The sequence below is a fragment of the Myiozetetes cayanensis genome, unplaced genomic scaffold (assembly GCF_022539395.1).
Source record: "Myiozetetes cayanensis isolate MyiCay16 unplaced genomic scaffold, myiCay2020 scf7, whole genome shotgun sequence".
Lineage (NCBI taxonomy): Eukaryota > Metazoa > Chordata > Aves > Passeriformes > Tyrannidae > Myiozetetes > Myiozetetes cayanensis.
The window spans coordinates 37,877,633-37,898,024 of record NW_026087964.1 but is presented as its reverse complement, the minus strand read 5'-3'; the positions used below and the strand labels follow the sequence as shown (position 1 = coordinate 37,898,024).

General features: G+C 33.8%; 1 protein-coding gene across 2 annotated transcripts in view; it reads right to left on the bottom strand.

Annotated features, from left to right (window-relative positions):
* Positions 1–271: 271 nt before the first annotated feature.
* FSTL5 (follistatin like 5) overlaps positions 272–20,392 on the bottom strand; it is a 281,074-nt gene continuing 260,953 nt past the window's right edge. For both annotated transcript variants that reach the window (XM_050338164.1, XM_050338163.1), the window contains one exon: positions 272–2,708. In XM_050338164.1, coding sequence (XP_050194121.1) covers positions 2,006–2,708 — 703 coding nt within the window. In that variant the 3' untranslated portion in view covers positions 272–2,005. The remainder of the gene's footprint in view (positions 2,709–20,392) is intronic.

The following is a 20,392-nucleotide window of genomic DNA, read 5'->3' as shown; positions in this document are numbered from 1 at the left end:
CCCCAAGGTTAGTCTCAATACTTTCTTCTCCCAGCCTGTACTTGTGCTTTAGATATGCTAATAGATGAGCTTTTCTTTGTAGCAGTCAAAGGAAATTTTTCCAGTTAGTTAAGTTTTTCTAAAAAGTTTTCTTTCCACACTGCATATACCTCTTTTTTTATACATATATATATACATATATATATATATATAAAATAATAGGTACTTTCAAATAAAGTCTGTGTTACTTGTCACTTCAGTGTGGTTATATTGGACCATTCACCAAAGTCGGTACTGTTTAAAATTTATGGGGTTTATTCTCCTTTTGTCAAGCATTTTCTACATACAGAACATTCACGTGGTATAAATTACAGAACAAAAAATGCATGAGACAGACTACTGCAATTAAGTGACTAACAGACGGTTTACATGATTCTTATTTGTTCACAATGGAGAAGAGCTGTTAAGAAGGAAAACAGATTCAGTAGCTAGAAGTGTAAGCAAACTCTTATCTTGGTTAAATCTACCTACCAGGAGGTTTGCTCAAGCTAAAGAGAGATCTTCTGTACCACATAGGGCAGGATGCTAAATGCACAAAGTTTACAATGCTAGAAAATCCCAGATTTCTACGCAATTTTACACAATCTAAATTGGAGTAAAATTTTGTTTAAAAAAAGATTTTTTTTCTGATTGCCTTCAGTAAATGGAGGTCAGTTTAAGAGCTTATAAGCATTCTTTAGCAAAAACATAATAAAAATAAAAATACTCCCAAACTTCTAAGTCATTGCTCTGAGTCTGGATAGCTGTTTACTGCTGGCTTTCTGATCCTATTGGTTTGTTACTCTACTTCTGAGAACCTTATTTTTCCCATTTACATATTTAACCAGTGTTAATATTAGAATACTAAGTAAACAAACTATAAAAGATACAAAGTTTTTGTTGTTTGGGGTTTTTTTGCACTAATCCAATTGGATGCATGGAATAGAAAACCTGTTGAGTTAACTAAATGGTTTAAAAAATATGGATCAATGGTACAATGAATAAGCAAAAATGTTATCTACTTGTGGTAGGCTTCACTTCTCTGCATTTTCATTTTCTTAAAATGTATTTTCTTTAGTCTTAATTGACAGTTTCCTCAATGATATAAGTGAAGCTTTGTGATGCCAGGTTTTTAGAATGTGGTTTACTCTGACAGGATATGAGAGATTTCTCTTCAGTAGACCTGAAACTCCTTGCTGATGCAACCCTGTGATAGCTGAGGAACCTAATATCTACTTTTTTCTAAAAAAAGGTTAAGCTTCTGCAAGCAGCTCTCTCAACTAAGACTCACCATAAAAATAAAATCTAAAATGCAGTGATTGGAAAACACTGCAAATATAATTTCTCTTTTTTTTTTTTTTCTCCCCACATATGTCCCACTACTTGAGACTAGGAGTTTGATACCAAAACTTTCCTTCCAATGACAAGCAATCCTGTAGCCACAGTGGGAATAAATTTCATAATTTCTGTTTATCTTTCATGTGAGACTTTCGCTTCAAGGCACAAAAAGATTTAACAGTGGACTGGACAAAACAGGACATAATATTTCAGTTTAAGGAGTCAAAGGTTGTACAACAGCTCTTATTTTGTGTCTGAAGCAAATCAAAACAAAATTTGAATCATGTTAAAGTCTTCCATTTACAAATGCAAAGTATCATATTAAATTCTCTGAAGCTTTTTTGGGATTTTTTTTTTCCTGCTTCCTTTAAAATAATTTATTATACTTACCACTGATTTAAGTGTTTAGTAATTTTGGTCAAACAACAAAATATCAGCTGATAATTGATAAGGACTACCATTATCAAATAGCCACTGTTTTAGTAACTTTTATGTGGAAGTTGATTCAACTTGTGTTCAAATCAAAGAAATAACAGGTATAAAAGGGTCCTGCAATTTAAAATTAAAATGGTGTAAATTTGAAGAATGGTGTAATTTAAGTGCAATGTACTGTAAAACTATTAATTCTGTAAATATCTAACATAGAACTTTATGCTTCTCCAACCCAAATTACTGTGTTTCCTCTCTCAACTTCAGTGATTTCACAATTTAACTTATTGAGCCGTCCATCCAGGATAAACAGAGATTCCTTGGAAGGGGTCATGAGATACTGCCCAAAAAGGCCACTGTCTTTTATAAGACGGTTCTTACTGTTCCAAGGCCATTCGCTTGCCTTGATGGGCTCCTTCAGACTCTTCACCATCTTAACCTTGCCAGAGGAGAGCTCCATGAAGAGAACGTCAGTTTGCGTGCTGGAGCTGCAGTAGACATTGTATTGATGAGCTTCAGTGAACGATGGTTGAAAAGCTACATCAGATATGTGCAAATTAGTGTGAATGTCAAATGCATCCTGTATTTCTCCTCTCGTCGTTATGGACTGGATCCTCATGAGACCTTTTGCGTCGTCAATGCTGAGAAGATAGTGCCCATCGGGAGAGATATGTGGTGTGCCCGTCACGTCGCCATTGTAACCAATCACGGAATCAGTAACACTATCCACTATGAGCTGTGGTAGGACAGCCCCCGTAGTATCAGGCTTACAGCAGATAAAAAGATAACCTCCAAGATGTGTATAAGCCAGTGACTGAGGGATGCAATTATAATCCCTTAAACTAATTGTCCTGATGTACGACATCGTTTCGAGATCAATTTTCTGGAGCACAGGCTCATCCTTATGAAGAACATATCCAAACCTGAAAGGAAAAGCACAAAATCAAAAAGAGTCAGATCTGCTCTGTGCATTAATATATGAATGGAGAAGGCCACTATAAGCGAAGGAGATGAGTACAGTAGTGTATTGTTATATAAATCTCAGCTTCAGGTGTTTCAGATATTAAGCAGTTTATAATATTTAATTTTTAACATTCTTGTAATTTAGAGTGCATCAAATAAAATGTCTAAAAACCATTTATCTGATTAATTGGAAAAGTTCTTTCCTACTGACATAGGGGAAAAGGTAAATATTACTCTTAGCATATCTATTCACTTCTAACTTTTACAAAAGCCAGGAAGGAGAAAAAGATTGAGTATCAATAGAAAGTATCTCCAAAATCTTTGAATTTGCTTCACACAGTTCTTTGACTTTCTTGGGAACATCAGCTTAACCCAGTGCTCATTGTTATTCAGATAATTATCTGAATCTTCCTTATTTTACTTCAGTAGAAATGAACAGCATGAAAGGATTTAGGCTTATGCCTCCTAACTATCCAAGTATCATATTTCTTACAATTTAAATGACCCTGTATACCTTTTCATAAATCAAAAACTCCTACTGAACATGAATATGGTTAAACTTTAAAATCCTAGAACTGATTGTTTATTACCTTTAAAACACAAACTATATGACTATTCTTTAATGTTAATGTATAAGTTCTGACTGCACAATCCTTGACTATATATACATATATATTGCAAATTGTAAATATTATGGAGTTGTGTATATTAGCTTTGCTTATCTAAGTAGCTTTCACAGCACTTTTCCCAAAAAGCTATTTTCCTTTGGTACATTTCTTGACATTTTCCCCTGAATAGTTGATCTAAGAATGAAGCTGCATGCTTATATACACAATTTAAAAATACCTTTCACATCCTATTGATATAAACCCCTATGTCAGACAGAATATTCCAACAATCAAGTTCACAATAACACAAAATTTTCACACTATACTTGCAACCACAGTGTATTTACTAATCAGTGAACCACCAAAGTAACAGGCAAAAAGGGTTTCAGGACATTGTTCCATCAGTTCCTCTGACATAAGACTATCTGCTATTACAAGTTGAGCTGATTGTGAGATCATTTTTGTTGCTGATTATTCAGCCACTTATAAATATATGCAATCTGAATTCAATCATCTTAGTTATAAAAAGGGTGAGAGAGCCTTTTTGAAAGTTGCATCAAGATAACAATTGCTGTTACTTTTCAATTCATGAGGTCTGCTGTTCTGCCATAGAGAAAGACTAGGGTCATGAGGCAGAAATGGTTTTTCAGTTTTTTTGGCAACCTAATATCCTTTTCTTAATCTTTTTGGGTAGCCATAAATTCATTGATTCCTGATTCCATTATTAATTAGTAAACATTTTTCAGTAATAAGAAACAGAGTTGTGTTGTGTTATGAACAGAATCATCCTGTAAGAGAAAAGGTTAAGTAGCAAACAACATTGACATTTCAAATGTCTCCATGTGAAATAACTGTTACATGTTGCACTCTAGCAGTGGCTGCAAAAGGATGATAGAATTGGCTTATTGATTATCTTTTACATAACAGCCTCCATTGTAGAGCAACAATCAGGGAACTATCCACAGATGTTCACAATAGGGAAAAAAGGAAAATATCTAATTTTAGGTCATTGTGATGACAAGTACTGAATAACTTTGTTTTCAGCTATTAGAGTATTATTTTGTCTATTTTAATGTAAGTACACAGCATAGACATTTTTTGCTTTTGATCTCAATTTCAGAAGCAAACACAGAGAAAATATTTTGTGTTTGAGTTTGGCAAGCTGACTTTGGGTTTGAAAACATTATTTTTCTCTTTCAGTGTACCAATTTATAGTAATGGGAAAACGTAGGAAATCTTATTTAAAAGAGAAAGAGCTCTCACAGAGGTGTTTTTAGCTTATGCAGGCACAAAACCACAAACTTATATCTAAGTGAAATTTTCTAATATACATAAGTACACACAAAATCAATACTGTGATTTTGAAAGTCCCATCAGACATCATCTACATGATTAAATATATAAATATTTCTAAAAGTTTGGCCTACTTTTTTCAGCAACTGCATTAAACATAGTTATAAAGGATTTTCTGTTATAAATCAGTCATTTAACATTTTAATATATTTGATACATTTTATTGTATATATGTGTCTATCATATTTTATGGTACCTTCATGTAACTAAGGAAAAAGATTTAAAATTTCACTATATATTTTGAGTTGCACTCTATTTTCTATTCCATTTGAGAGAAAACACAAGTCATCTTTAACAAAAAAACCCTAACAAATTTTAAATCATTTTCTATTGTAAAACAAGTTCAAGAATCTAAAAAAATATATTTTAAACTGAAACTAAAAGAACTGTTTTCCTTTATCATATGCCACCTGGACAAGCAAGAAAAAGAAATCTTTATGCTGCCTGCCAATTTTTTTTTCCAAAGATTATTCCAGCTCATAAAAATTACTCTTTTTTCTGAAGTAAAATAGAAATGCAAAACAAGATTAGCATCAATTATCTAAATCAGCAAATCTTACTTGCTGATTTAAAATGTGATTGAAATGAAGGATTTGAATCAATTTGATTAAAAGAAATTTCCTTGCTTGTTATTATTTGATTAAGCAGTGTTAGTGATCAATTTATGTGATATTTTTACATTCAAATTTTATTGATTTCAAGAGGAATACATAATTTACTAATATTTGTTTCTCAAATGCTATTCCTAGTATATAAGTTTTTGAAGCACAGCTTATGATAATTTTGATTGCATAAACCCTTTGATTCCTGGAACTGAGTGTGTTCTCTGAAATGTAAGAAAGGGTCTTGTATACCTTCCCTAAGGGCAACATCCTTGAAGGTGTGCAAAGACTCACACTTGACATCTAGCTTTCCCTGTGGAGGAGGATGCAGCCACTGCTTTGTTCTCCAGCTTCTCACTACCTGGTGGTACCTTCTGCCACACAAATCCCCTAAATTCTTCCAGTTAAGAGGTTTGCATAAGTATTCCACAATGCATGCCATTAAGATGAATTTAGTCACTGTGGAATCATTTAAATGCTTTAAATGTGGTGGGGTTTTTTAATAACCTACTTGGTGTGAATGAAATAGTTTAGGAGTCACAGAAGAATGTGGGTATAAACTTTCTGACTAGCACAGGCAGATTTTAAAATAAAGGATTTTTGTCCACAACATGGGACTACAGGTCTCTATGATTATTCACACTCTTATTGTAGATCTAATCAGAAAGTAAATCAGCTGATAACATATCTTGTCTCAAGCATTTCAATCAAAACTTCCTTAAGCATTCTAGTTTCTTGTGCAGCCTTGTCGATCTCTTTGCAACATTTAGTTCGCAGTTCAAAAAGCCACAATTAAGAAGCTTATACTGTCTTGGGCAGACAGTTCCTGCGATGAAAACAGTGGCTTCAGCTTTGGTAACTGAGTTTAGTTGAAACTGGCTTCAAGATTCAGACTATCTTATCCTGATACCATATCTATTGCACTTAGGAGGTCTACTGCCCCTTGTTCTGAAGCTATTTAAAACCTTGATTTTTTATGCTGCAGCAGCTAATCATACATATTCTGATAATCAGTTAGACCTGAATGCCCATTTACAATGTATCTTAAATTGTGCAGTTGAAGGAGCAGTTTAATATTTTTTTCCTGTGGTTGTTTATTTTCAACTTTGTACACTTACAGTTATTTACAGCTATCCGTGCTATTTGTTGCTTTCTACTTATTTCTGACTGGGAAACAGGGGCTTGTGATATATGCTCTCCCTTCCTTCTTTAAAGTATCGGCTTCTCTAGCGCTGAAAAAATATAATTCCTCTTTCTTATAACGTTAACAAGCAAAACACTTTTTGCTTTATAGTGTTTTCTGGTTCAAGCTTAAAAAGTCACTATTTTGGACACAGATGTAAGGTTAACCTAGAAGGTAATGTTTTTGGAGTGGAGTGCACTAGAAGATAAGCTATGTGAGCAGAATAATACATTGAATTTAAGTAGCAGTTTTTACTTACTGATTTCAAAGCCCTGTACAGATATTACAGCAAGTAAAGAAAGCTGAATTATATAGCCTACGGCTATATAATGATCCACTGGTGAAGTCTGGATGAAAATACAGGTTAGCTAAGGCCCTACATGGTTTCTAGCCTATCACACTACAGGCTACCATTGCAACTGAAGTCTTAAGAAGACAGATGTAAGAGAGTAAATAAACCAAAAATATATAATTTTGAATAAGAACATAGGAAATTACCCTGTCAAATTTTTGAATATTAAAAACAGACGGAACTTTGGACATGGTTGTGAGAGAAGTGGCAAAGTATGAAGCTGGTAAACATTGGCAAAGGAGTCACCCTTCCCCAAACCAGAAGTATGGCTGCCCAAAAGGAATTTATTAGAACTTATTAGAAAAATGGGATTTTTTTCAATACTACTGTTTAAACAATTCTTTCTTGGCTGTCATACTGCCTGCAACATTTCCATACTCCAATTAAAATTCAGTAAAGCTGGACAGAAGCATAAATACTCAAACAGCTCAACAATACAGATAAAAAGGAAGTGGGGAAAAAACAATTTCAAGTCTGCCAGTCTTCTTGGATGTAAAAGGATTTGGCAAGCTGTGTGTTTGATATGTTTGTCTGCCTGCCTCAGTGAGAGCTGTGTGGCTGGAGTTTTGAGAAGCTGAACAAATTAAGAGAGGTCTGCTTGTGTGCCTGTGAGGTTTGTGTGACTGATTCTTGGTCTCTGAGAATTGCTAGGCAGAGGCGTAAGGATGGAAAAAGTAATGAAGTTTTGGAGGGAAGATATAGAAGGGAAAAGGGGAAGTGAAGAAAACTGATAAAGCAAGCTGAGAATTCCATGTCTGGTATAGTTAAAAAAAAAAAAAAAAAAAAACCCCAAAAAACACCACCACAAAAACAAACAACAAAGAATTAGAAAATATACATTTGTTACCTAAAGATCAGAAAGTATTTTCCAAGCCACTAGCAACTGAGGAAAGTGATAAACATGTTTTTTATAGGAATATATGTCTGTCAGGTTAGATAACTTCTTCCCAATAATTTTGAAAGAGCTGACTAGCTGTTAACATTTTAATAAATCTCAGAATATAAAGAAAATCTGGAAAATCTAAAAAAAAAGGATTGTTGAATTACTCATAAGACAAAGTCAGGTATCCCAGGTATACTGAATAGCTTGATGCATATCCAAGGGAAATAATAAAATAGATGATATGAGAATGAATTACAGAAAATCATGAATATAATGCAGTCAACATGGGTTTGTGAGACAAACCTAATTTAATTTTTTTATTAGAAAACCATCTGAAGGTAACTTAATATCAGGAGGGCATAGCTTTCTTGGTATATAATCCAATACCTGAAAGAAAAATAATTTCTTTGCAATAAAATGTGGCTGTCAATGCAGAATCATCATTTTGCAGGGCACTTTTGCTTCTGCTTGGTACAAACACTGATACTGCACAAAATTTTCATTGGTGATTTCCAAGTAAATATGTGTCCATGATGCTAAGGGTGTACATAATAATGACAGAAAAATCATTATTATAGTCCGTTGCTCATTTAAGCAAACGTATTCAGAGGTAGCCAAGTGTAAAGCTGAGTAACTTGACACATGAGTGAATAATGCAGGACATGCACATAGAATAATATCCTAAAAAGCAGTGACCATGAAAGGATTTAAGGATCATAGCAGACATGCAGGTCAATAGAAAAACTGAGTTTAACGAGTCAAAAAATTGAAGACCCTGAAACCCTTGTAAAGTCCTTGGAGGTATATACAGGGACAGGTGAGTAAGAATAATGTAGCAGACTCATATCTGTATTCTGTATTAGGGAGACAAGACTAAGAATGCTTTATATAGTTTCATTTCTACCCTTTTAAAAAGGAATATTAAAAAATCAGGGGTAAGGAAAAATGTGAAAATTATTTGAGGAATGGAGACAATTATTTTATTCAAAAGTCTGAATTCAGCATAATAATGATTGCAGACTGAAACCAGATAAATTTAAATTAGGAATATGCAGTTTTTTCTAACAATGGGAACAATAAACCATTGCAACAAATTACCAGAGAGGTAAGTAATTTTCTGTGATGGGAATCTCTTGGTAAAGACTATGCTAATACCTACTATCAAAGGAGATATAGATTCAGAAGTATCAGATTTATTATCTGGATCTCTTGATGACTATTTGAAATGTTTAAAATCTACAGTATAGAAAAAAAAGTCAGACAAAATGTTCTCATGGTCTTTTACAGCTTGTGAATATATGAAAGACCAATTTTTTGGCTTTGCCCATACAATGAAAATTGCATAACTACAGTAGATTTTAATCTTATACTACTCATTCATTTGCTGAGATTTTAAGCAGCCACGTGTTTCAAATATAATGAAATAATTGTGTTTTGACATAATACCTTATTTCATACACATGTGCACACATACATGAGTAGTATGCAGATGAATTTGTCTTTCTGCAGGCCTGAGGTTGTGACACCACTTTTCCATACACTGTAAAGAGTTGGTTTTTAAAACTTATCTTACACTTTTTCTCATCTTAATTAATTTTTCTCATCTTAATTAATTTTAATTTTCTCACGACTTGCTAATAATTTTACAAATACTGATCTTTCATGCACACACTCATACTTTTAAAACAAATGTCCCCTTGACAACACATCAGTCTCTAAATTCAGGAAGTTTGTGAATTCCTTGTAAAGTTACAACTATACAACTATGGTAACAGCTATAATTCCACTTGGGATGAAAGATGTTCTACGGCTGGGATGGTCATTCTTTTAAGGCTTATTCATCTAAATGTAGAAGATCATAGTGAATAAGTTGGAGGAACAGTGATAGATCATGGAGACCTGCCTTTAAACAGTTACTTGTTTACACACAGCAGTGATCAGTTGCAAATAAATTTTAGCCCAGTGTCCAATAACCTAATTTCTGCCTTCCAACCATCAGACAGATGAATCTGTCTGTACTTCATTCTGGGTAGTAGTAAGAACCTTCTCAGAATACCAGTGTCAGATTATTAACTGCCTATTGCCAGATTGGCCTTCATCTTTCTGATGAAGAGGCAAAAGCAACTGTAAAAAAAAAAGTAATAATTTGCAAATCTGTCAGAAAACAGTATCGCAAGTCACTAAGGTGATGGTTTTGCATTGCCCAGGTTAGTAGTTTGTGGGATGCAAAAAAGCTGTATGTAATAAAAAAGGATAAGAAAATGTCCTCCAGTGGTGCCTCTAGATCCAGCAAAATAGGGACATTTCACAAAATTGATACTAGTAAGAGTTTTGTGTAAACCCAATCAGTAAATACATGTGCTGAGTTTTCACTATCCTAAGACTTCTTTTTCCATTCAAAGTAAATCAAAATTATTAAATCTGAGTAAAGAAGTGTGCACTTCTACTCTGTGTTCTATAGGCAGCTAAACCCAACTTCAAGTTACCATAATATTGTAACTTTCTAAAGCTCTTGGCTATCTAAAAGGATTAAAAATATATAGCCATTCATAATCATGTGATGAAATTTTGTCTGTCACCTATGTCCAACTAGTCTGCTTTTTGTGATTAGGCTGTTGAAAACCAACAAATGATAGCTCAGGGTACCTTCACTTTTCCTGAATGTTTTATAGATAGCTGATGGAATATTTAATGTAAAGTTTCCTCTCATATAGATTGATAGGTAGAAGCCTCCCACTGTTCATTAATCCCTGATTAATATTTATGAGAATTTCAACCCTCATGTCTCTTCTATGCAGTGAAATCATGCACAATATCAGACAGCACATAAAGGTGTGCACACTGGAATCACATGTAAAGTAAGCCTGACAGACTTGAGAGCAAATCATCACATTTCCAATAATTTACTTTGCAGTTAATGCAAGACTGCGAGCATATCACTCCAATTGAGTAAATGCTAGAACTGAAAAATCTGTGATTGTTTCTTCACTTATTCTATAAGAATAAATAATAAAGATTTTAGTTCCAGATTTTCAACCATATGTTGTGACAAACAGTTAAGTGAAAGGGAAATAACAATACTTTCCGACTCTAAAGAACTTTCTGTGAGAGTAGTATGCTAGATTTGGCTGGGATGAAGTTAATTTTTATCATACCAACCTGTATAGTGCTGTAAATTCATGGGGGAAAAAAAGTGTTAATAACCTAACACTGTTTTAGTTCCTGTTGAGAATTGTTGACTCAACAGAATCAAGTCCTTCGTTGTTTCTTACTCTGCCTTCCCCATAAGTTGGCTGGGGATTTGGAAGAGGTTGAGAGGTGACACAGCTGGCTACTGAAAGGATAGCCATGCCATGTTCCTGACATTATGTTCAACAATAAAACTTCTTCCAAAGTAGCTGTTGCTCTTGCTAGGTTGGGGCTCAGCTGCTGGCTGGGGATAACCCACCACAGGGAGTCATCAGTTGTACAAAATTAGCTTTACAGTACCCAGACACAGGGAAACTGAAGAAACTGGAATTTACTTGTCCAAACCAATTTAAAAGAGACAGGAAAAGTATCCTAAAAGTTGTTAATTGCAAAATGCATAAAAAAAAAAAAAAAAGGTGCAGCTCATATGGATGACTGCCTTATTTTTCTAATTTAATGATAAAAAATGCCCACATATTTAAGAGTAGCATAATCACAGTGCTGAAGTTAACAACACATTGAAAATTATTATTTTTGTTATTGTCTCACAAAATAAATTCAAGGGTAGATTTTAAAACTATTTTTAAATCACTTCAAAATTATTTAAAATATAGGATTTTATTCCTAGTTTTATAGAACTGTAAGCTTGTTTGTAACACAATTCCTAGTAAGCCTAGGAATTATATCATTCTTTTCCCAAAATAGTTGTCATAATTACCACTATCCTATTTCCCTAACCACAAAACTAACTGCCAAACTATTAACCTGAAAACTCTCATTGTCAAACTGAAAAAAATAATCCATAGAGCAAGTCAGATTAATGCTATACTAAAACTACTCCTTTCTCTCACCAGAATATCAAATGTCTCAGACTAGGCGAAATCTTTCAACAAATGGAATAACATGCTCATGGGTACTTGCCCCTCACTGAGAAGTAACTTATGACATGAGGCACTAACATCAAACTCATATTTGAAAAAGTAATAATTTTGGAAATCTTACTAGGTTTTATTGTTAGACATCCTCATTATCAGTTTTTACAAGTCTTACTCTCCTCCCGCTTTCCATACAAAATTTTCACATTTTTTTATCCCACAAAATTTCCATCACCTTAAGTTCCATTGTTTGTGACAGGTATAAAGGATAAAAACAAATTTTCTTTTCCTTACATGCTATACAACTTTCTCTTATGAAAAAAGCATGAAAGTGCAGATTATCATACCACAACAGGATTTATATAACTGGCTCCCTTTAACTGTCCAAAATAAATTATTCAATCACTGTCCTTCAAGGTGATGAGCTACTTTCAAACCAGATTGAAACTCCCTGTTAATAAAAACAATAGGTTTTTATGGTTTTGAAAAAGTAATGTTGGTTTTATATAAAATTCCTGTCAAGTTTTTTATCAAGTCTGTTCAACCTAGGTAGCTTTGACTATTGCATAACACAATGGGAATATTTTGTTTTTGGTGATGAACATATTTTTCCTCTCAAATGCATTACTGTTTCTATATACATATATATGTTCCTATATTACATCATTGCTCTTTCTATCTATACCAAAAATGCTTTGAATGTGATTAAAGAATTTAAAATGTGCACAGCTTCCTTCTCTGTTTTTTTGTGGGTTTGTTCCATAAAAAGAGGCTAGATTTCAATAACTTAATTACAAAACATGTTGTAGAAATATCTCTGGGTAGAACGTATTATGTATTGGTAGTGGTAAGACAGAGTGAAAGACAGAAACTTGACTGAAATCTTTAGTGACTTACCTGGTTCTTAAAATTAAAAAACGTGTGCTTTAGATTAAGTGCACATACAAAATAAGCACACTGCCAAAATGCTGGTTTAATTTTGCATACTGTGTTTTTTATAATCTAGTCTTTTCATCTGTTTATTAAAAATTGATATATGAACCAGGAATTAAAAAAATTACAAAAAACAATACATCTCTTAACTGTATCTCTTCCAAAGTGGATAAGCATATCAATTTGTTCATATTTACTGTGTTCTGCTTTGAAATAAACAAGAAAAACCATATTTCTGCAATCCTATATAAACACAGCTGCTTACCTCCGATCATATCCGCAGTCAATTAGGAGGTTGAAGAGTTGCCATCACGAATGTACAGCCTCACCACAACTCCTCACTACAAAAACACTCTCTACAGGTAATATTTCTTTCCCGTAGACACCTACATTTCTATTCATAACTCGGCATGTCTGCATATGAGTTAAACATCCAGTCCATACAGTCAACAGAGTCCAAAGGGTTTGCTAAGATGATCAGTACCAGAGGCCTGCAGGAGGTGACAAAAATTGCCTTCCAAACTCTGTTATCTGTATAGACTAGATCTTCATTATAGCAGAAGACAGACAGTTTGTGCCCAGGGGTACACTGCATTTTCACACCTAAATCCAGGTGCCTGCAATCGGAACCTCACACTCACCATAAGCATTCTATCAGCATGAAAACATAATATCCAAATATAGTCTTATAAAACTTTGTATAGATTTTGAAAATTGAGGTTTAAATTACACTATATCAGGATATAACTAAGAGCTGCAATTTTGTTTAAAATATGATTGTTTCTCTGAGCCCTAATAGTAAGTTCAGGTATCATATAGTTGTAGAGGCTATTAAAGCTGCCCTTTGTGGTCAGAAACTAAAATGACAGCTTAGAGGAACAACTAGCACTCTTGTAAGTGCCTGGATAGAGAGAAGAATGTTATATAAGTTTATAAGCAAAACAGTCCTAAAAGCAGAGATGTCCCTCCAGAATTTCCAGGGATCTCTGAAGATGGTTTTCACAGCTCTCAAAAGGTAGCTTTAACAGAAAACCATTAATTCACTTTGTTTTCCACAAAAAGTGTATTTTTCCAACCATAACAATCAGCTACAATATTTTCTCAAGGCTAGAGAGTCATCAAACAGACAAATGAAAACTCTTTGGAGTCTGCCTTTCATTTTTATCTTCTTAGGGTTTTGCAGAGCTCTAAGAAGTGCATGCAAACCTTGTACATGACTTTTCCAAGAACAACTGTGTTTATCACAGTTTAGTGAACTGTATTTTCATGCCACTATTAAAATATTTGACATAGTCTATTAGAACTAACACCATAGTTACTACAAAATATCAAGATGGAATTGGATTCAGACACTGAATTTGCAAATGATAACAAATATTTTTCCAAGAAACACTAAATATAATGGAATGTGGCTAGTAACCATGCTATATCTACTGATTTTAAAAGTTTAGGAAATTTCCTGTTTTTCAAAGAATAATTTTTAGGTGTTTCTGTGGACAGGAACTACAAAAGCTGTGCAAGAGAATTGCACACCTTCAATGTTACACAGTTTTTCCCATTCCAAAGCAGGGGTCCTGCAGGAATAACACGGGAAGAAATTCAAGCCTATTGAGGCACTATTTTTCAAATTAATTATACCATAGTTAGGCCCAAATTGTCTTACTTTTATTTATTGTCTTTATAATACAGTTAGCTGTACGCTAGATTGTTGTGCAAAGCATACAAAAACAAAGATCATAAGAGAAAAAAATCATGAAGAAGAAACTCAAGGCAGGACTTAGAGCAGTCCTGTATGAAAAAGGTTTATATTCATTTGCTGCATTTGAAAACCTTTCAATTTATCTTGTAACAATACCACATCTTCAGCAGTTCTTCAGACTGAAGGAGAAGACTGAGACCTGTATCTACAAAAATAGTAAAGATGTAATCTTACTTCGATGGGAAGCTCTAGCCAATTAAACTATGAATTAATAAATAACCAGATATATCCATACAAAGTGCCCAAATAATTTGAATTCTGGCTCTGCTTCTTCAAAATTGTTTCAGCAAGGTATCATTTTTTCCATTCTTCAGATAAAGTTACTTTGCATCTCCTATGCACAAACAGCCAAGCAAAATGCTAATGTGGAGCTACCAACAAGCGACAAATTAACAACCTGCCCTCCCCTGTGCTATTTTCTTCCTTTAGACAATCCGTATATATTGCTTACCACCACAACTTCATTCACCATAAAAGAGGAAATACTTAGTAAGTAATGGCCAGTCTTCGCGAGCGAAGATCCGGGGAAGGTCTTTCCACCTTCCAGCCTGCGCATTGGATTTTTTAGGTGAGACACAGTGTGCGCGGAACTGAGCCCACCCTTTAATCCTAAGGTTCATCTGCCGGGGCCAAGCGAGCTTGGACGGTGGCAGCGAGGTCCTTAGGACGTAGGTGGGTTGCCTTTAAGGGCTAACGAGCCCCACCTACCCGGGAGTGGCCCTGACCGGGAATCGAACCCGGGTCTCCGCGGTGACAGCGCGGCGCCTTTACCCCCTAGACCACCAGGGGCTCCAAATATTAATACTTAATATACTTAAGTACTGGTTAAAAAGACAAAAAAGAGGAAAGCTCAGGAAAATTTTACCTAGGAATGAGGATAAATTTCACTTTTCTTTTAATGAATATATTAACAAAAAACTGTATTTATTCTTGAGTTCAGAAAGATCAACAGTGTGGAAAATGATGATAATGAAAGAAAAACCCAAACACTATCTACGTTATCCTGAGTGAATAAATATCATGCTTAAAGCCATTCTACATTCTATGCATTAGAACCATTTTTTTTTTCCAAAATTTATGCAAAAATCAACCCAGGAAGATAAAGTTTTATTATTACAAACTTTCATCAAATCTGCTGACCAAAGGTTTTCTTGGACTCAAAAGTTAATGCCATTAACTGCCCAAGAACAATGTGTTAGGTGTTCAGAGACCACTTGATCCTACAAAAAGTTTCTAATCTGCCAATATGGGAAAATATTACCAATTAAACAAAATTCTGAAACAGTAGTGTATTATATACCAAATATTTTTTCTGTTGAAGTTATCCACAGTAGCTCTGGAGAAGGAAATATTAACAATTAAGGAAAGGAAAAAAGGAAAATTGTTGTAAGAACTGTTTACTTAGCTGTATAGCTCAATTGCCATCACCAGTACTTCATGTTGCCACCAGCACAACTAAAGATTTTCTAAGAATTTAACATGTTTAACATACAACACTGCAACCATTATTTGCTTTATTAGAACTACTCTTCAGTTTACACTCATAAACAGGTGATTCTAAGAAAGACTGCTCACACTGGTTTATTTTACTTCAGATGGCTTAAATTCATACCATTCAAATCATTAAACAATTATATTTTTCTTACTTAAAGTGATTTTAAAATATACAACTTTTAATTGTCATTTTCTATTATAATTACAGTACTATAAAAGAGAAATAAAAAATTTACCTCTAGATTAAGCCCCACATTTTTAATTTTGGAAGTGTTTCTGATTTCAAAAACTCAGCACTACAAGACCATAACAGTTTTCATCTCAGGACTTACAAAATTGTTGTTGCCTAGAATAGTCCACTTCTGGCAAGTTGTTCAAAAAAGACCTTTTTTTAATTTTTGCAGTTCAAAAATGCTTATTGGATGATAACAAAAAGCTAAGTGGATTTCACCCAATAAGTATTGCTCATCAGCACAAATGGTGCCTTTCTTTTGGGTATTATAACACTTTTTGACCTTTCTAAGTTTGTTTTCCTAATTAAGTTCCTGGTGCTCTTTAGAACATTAAGAACACTTGCTTCATAGTTTTCTTTTGCGTCAGAAAAGGCTTTTTTTTTCTTCTTTGGTATTTGAATGTAACAGCATTAAACACAAAGCATCTTCCTATCCAAGGAAATATTTGCATCTTGGAGAAAATCTTGATAATTCTCTGGTTTTGTAAGTGTTTATAAGTGTGAATATATACATTCACACACACATCTGTAAAATATTTCTGCCTTCTTCAACATTTTATCTATTTACCTGCTGCAATTATTGTAAATGAAATATTTAAAAGTGCCACTTAAAAAAGAGAAATAACATTTGCAGCAATATTGTGTGACTGTGATAATGCACCTGTGAAGTAGTAACATAGTAGTCTTAAGAAATAAGAATGGGAAAGAATTGGTAAAAAAAAAAAAATAAAACAGCAGAACAGAAGGTTGTTGGGCCAGTCTTATGGAAAATGAGTAACTTAAGAGTAAAACAAGATCATCACTATCAGTTTTGTTAGGTGATTTAAAAGGTTATTTCTGATGAAAAACAGAATTTGATAGCAGATCTTATTTTCTAAAAATATTTACAATTTTGTTATACTACTGCTTGGAAAGAAGTTCTGATTTTGAAAACTTTGGGTTTCTGAGTTCTTAGGGAGTTGCACATTAAACTCATCTGTACCTTTCTAATTACAGGTTTTCTTTGAAATTTTTAACATATGTGGGATGAAAGAGGAAAATTAACATATAGATATAACTTGCCTTCACTAAAATCAATATTATTTTTATTTTTAATTGTGGTTGTGGATTAAAGAATACCTTTTTAGGATAAAAAATAGATGCAAGCAGAGATCTAACTCATCATTAGTCATATATACCTCACAAGTTTACTTAATAATATTGATGCAAATAAATGAAGGTCTTCATAGATTAATTCAGAAAAGAACTTAATATTCAGTTGTAAGATATATGAAGGGTATGTATGAAGGGAAGGTATGATGAAGATGTATTTGCATCTTACTAGTACTAGTGATGCAGGAATCTGCTAATTTTCCTTAGATCTCTCCTGTGGAGCACTTGCAAGATGTGTATATACAATACACTTTTTAATTATTGCAAATTTTTATCCAATGATAAGAGAGACAACAAGAAATAAATGAAGAAATTTTAGAAAGAAAGGAAACACCCTAATTCCTACATCTTTAGAATCTAGCAATGTTCATCTTTTATCATAAAGGAACCTGTACAGCAAAAATCTATTTTTAGTATTGGCAGCAAGTGTGGTTTTCTTTTTTGTACCTTCTAGGGAAGGAGAGCTAGCAATTCAATAATAAAAAAAAAATCACTTCATTTTGAAAGCAATAAAAGTCAAAGAAAGGGCTAGCTATATAGACACAGTGAACAAAAGACATTCTAAAGATGCTCCTAAATGTCAGTACAAGGTAGGATAGGATTAAGAGGATCTGGCACTTCAGAAAATGTGGTAACATCAAGGTGGGCAGATGTCATATGGAATGCACAGCCAAATTTATATATGTCAAAAGAAATAGTCAGCACTAGTACAGAATGAATAATGAGGCAGAGATAGGGACTACAAAGGTGATAAATTACATATGTCAAAACAGTCGAAAAGATCTTTTGCTTCATTTTAAAAATGAAGTTCACATACTGTTATAGCTGGGGATATGCGAATACTCTTAAGAACAAATACTGAACTTCACCAAAATTCCTTTCTCTCCCATTTTTTTTATAATGACCTAAATAAAGAAAATATTAGACTGAACAAAAAAGATACATTTTTTATGAAAAGATTATGATTAAATAATATTTTGTGCAGATAAAAACATCAGAGACCACATTTGAATTAAAAATATAAGATTATCATGGCAAGTTGTTGTGTTCTAATTTGTGGGTAATATGGGAGGTGAGGGTTGGTTGGGGTGGCTCTGTTAAGATGGAAGTTTGGGCATTTTATTCACCACAAGATGTTACATGCTGACTGTTGAGAGCCCATGGAAGGAACTCAGACAAAACAGTCTATTTGTGTAGATTTGGAAGTCTTCTTAAAGCCTTTGATTTGTGTAATCACTAAAAATTTTAAAATAGGTGTCCTATTTTCAGACAGGAGAGAGTTAATTTTTTTTTAGAGTAGCTCGGCATGGCACACACCTGTAGTCCCACCTTCCAGGCAGGCTGAGACTGATGGATTGCTTGAGCCCAGGAATTCTGTGCTGCAGTGCAGTGCACTGAGTGGGTACGGCCAACACCCTAATGTTATTCGGTACCACCTGACATCATTACCAGGGCTGTGAGTAAGGGACTCTTCCTTCCAAAAAGAAAGATGTGGCTTCAGGTAGAAAAGTGTGGCAGGGTAGGGAACCTGTCCGTCATTGCCACCTGGAGTCCACAATGAGCATTTTTTTCATGTAAATGACCTTCTCTTTGTACACTTCTGTTGTTAGTATTGTTGCTGTTACTGCTCTTCTTCTTATCCCATTGCTGTTTCCAGTAAATTCTTCTGATTTCAGCTCGTGATCTCTGCCTTTTGTCTCCCACCAGAGGGGGTGGGACAGGACATCAGCTCATGGTTTTCTTTTTAGTGGGAATACTAAATTGAGGAATAGCATTCCTACACCATGACAATAGGCTTGTACCATCAAATAGGAAAGCATAAATGTAATTACCGTTAAAAAAATCTGAAAGTTTAAAAGTAGAACTGAACAAATGAAAATTTCCAATCAAATTTTCACTATTCCAGTGTCACAGATCTAAACCACAGCACCATTCTGGCTGCTGTCAGGAAAACTAGCTCCACCCAAGCCAGAGGCAGCACAATTTTTTTAAATAATTGTGCTCTGGTCGTCTATTAACAAACATACAAAAAATGGTTAATTACATCATTTTGAGATTGCCTCCAAGCTAATAGATGAATTTTTATAATTTGGGGCTTTTTTTGAAAACCAGTGAGTAATTAAGGCAGCACTAAGATAACTTCTAACCACCAGGTACAACAAATTAAGTGCCATAATTGCAGGGATTAGCTTTCCCTTATAGTTGGTTACATTTTTATACATTTCATTGTTTCATGTACTTTCACACACTGAGAAATGCTGAATTTTTAAAAGCAGGTAGGTACTAGGAGACAGGTACAACATTTATTTATAGTAATGTTTTGGCCACTTCAGATGGACAGATGATGTTATCCTAATGGTAAATATTCCTGTAATGACTTCTGCTAAAAAAGAAAAAAAGTTACACTGTGAAAAACCCCAAACATTTACAATGTTTAGCAAAACCATCTTTGGCTGTACTAGTGCTGACTAGATTTAAACCAGGCTCTAGCCATTTTATGAGCTAATGAGGAAAGACAAGCAGAACACAAGGAATTATTTTTTTTACTGGTGCTATAGTTTTGTAGTGCTACAAGGCTGTCTGCAATCTCTTGTTTATGTAACATTTGAAGGGAACTTTCATTTCAAAATAGTCACACTGAATTGGAAACAGTTTTTGATACAATTTTTTTTTTTTTTTTTTTTAGTGACAGCTTGAATTTTTGTTTGTGAGCTTTGTGAAGTTAAACTCAAGCTACCCATGAGGAAAAGATTTGGGCATGAGTTAAATAAATTGGTTCAAGCAGTATTGTATGGTCAGCTGACATGGGAAAAGGCATGCGGAATAACTGATTCCAGAAACAGAATAGTTTTCCAAACTGATTTTTTATATACGTGTGTTTCTATGTGTGCATACATATATATATTTTGTTAAGTTAGAAACAGTCACAGATTTCAGTACATTATAAAAATGCACTGAATAAAAATATTAAAATATTTTATGTTAGATACATTTAAACATGAAATTAATTATTAATTAAATTTCATAAT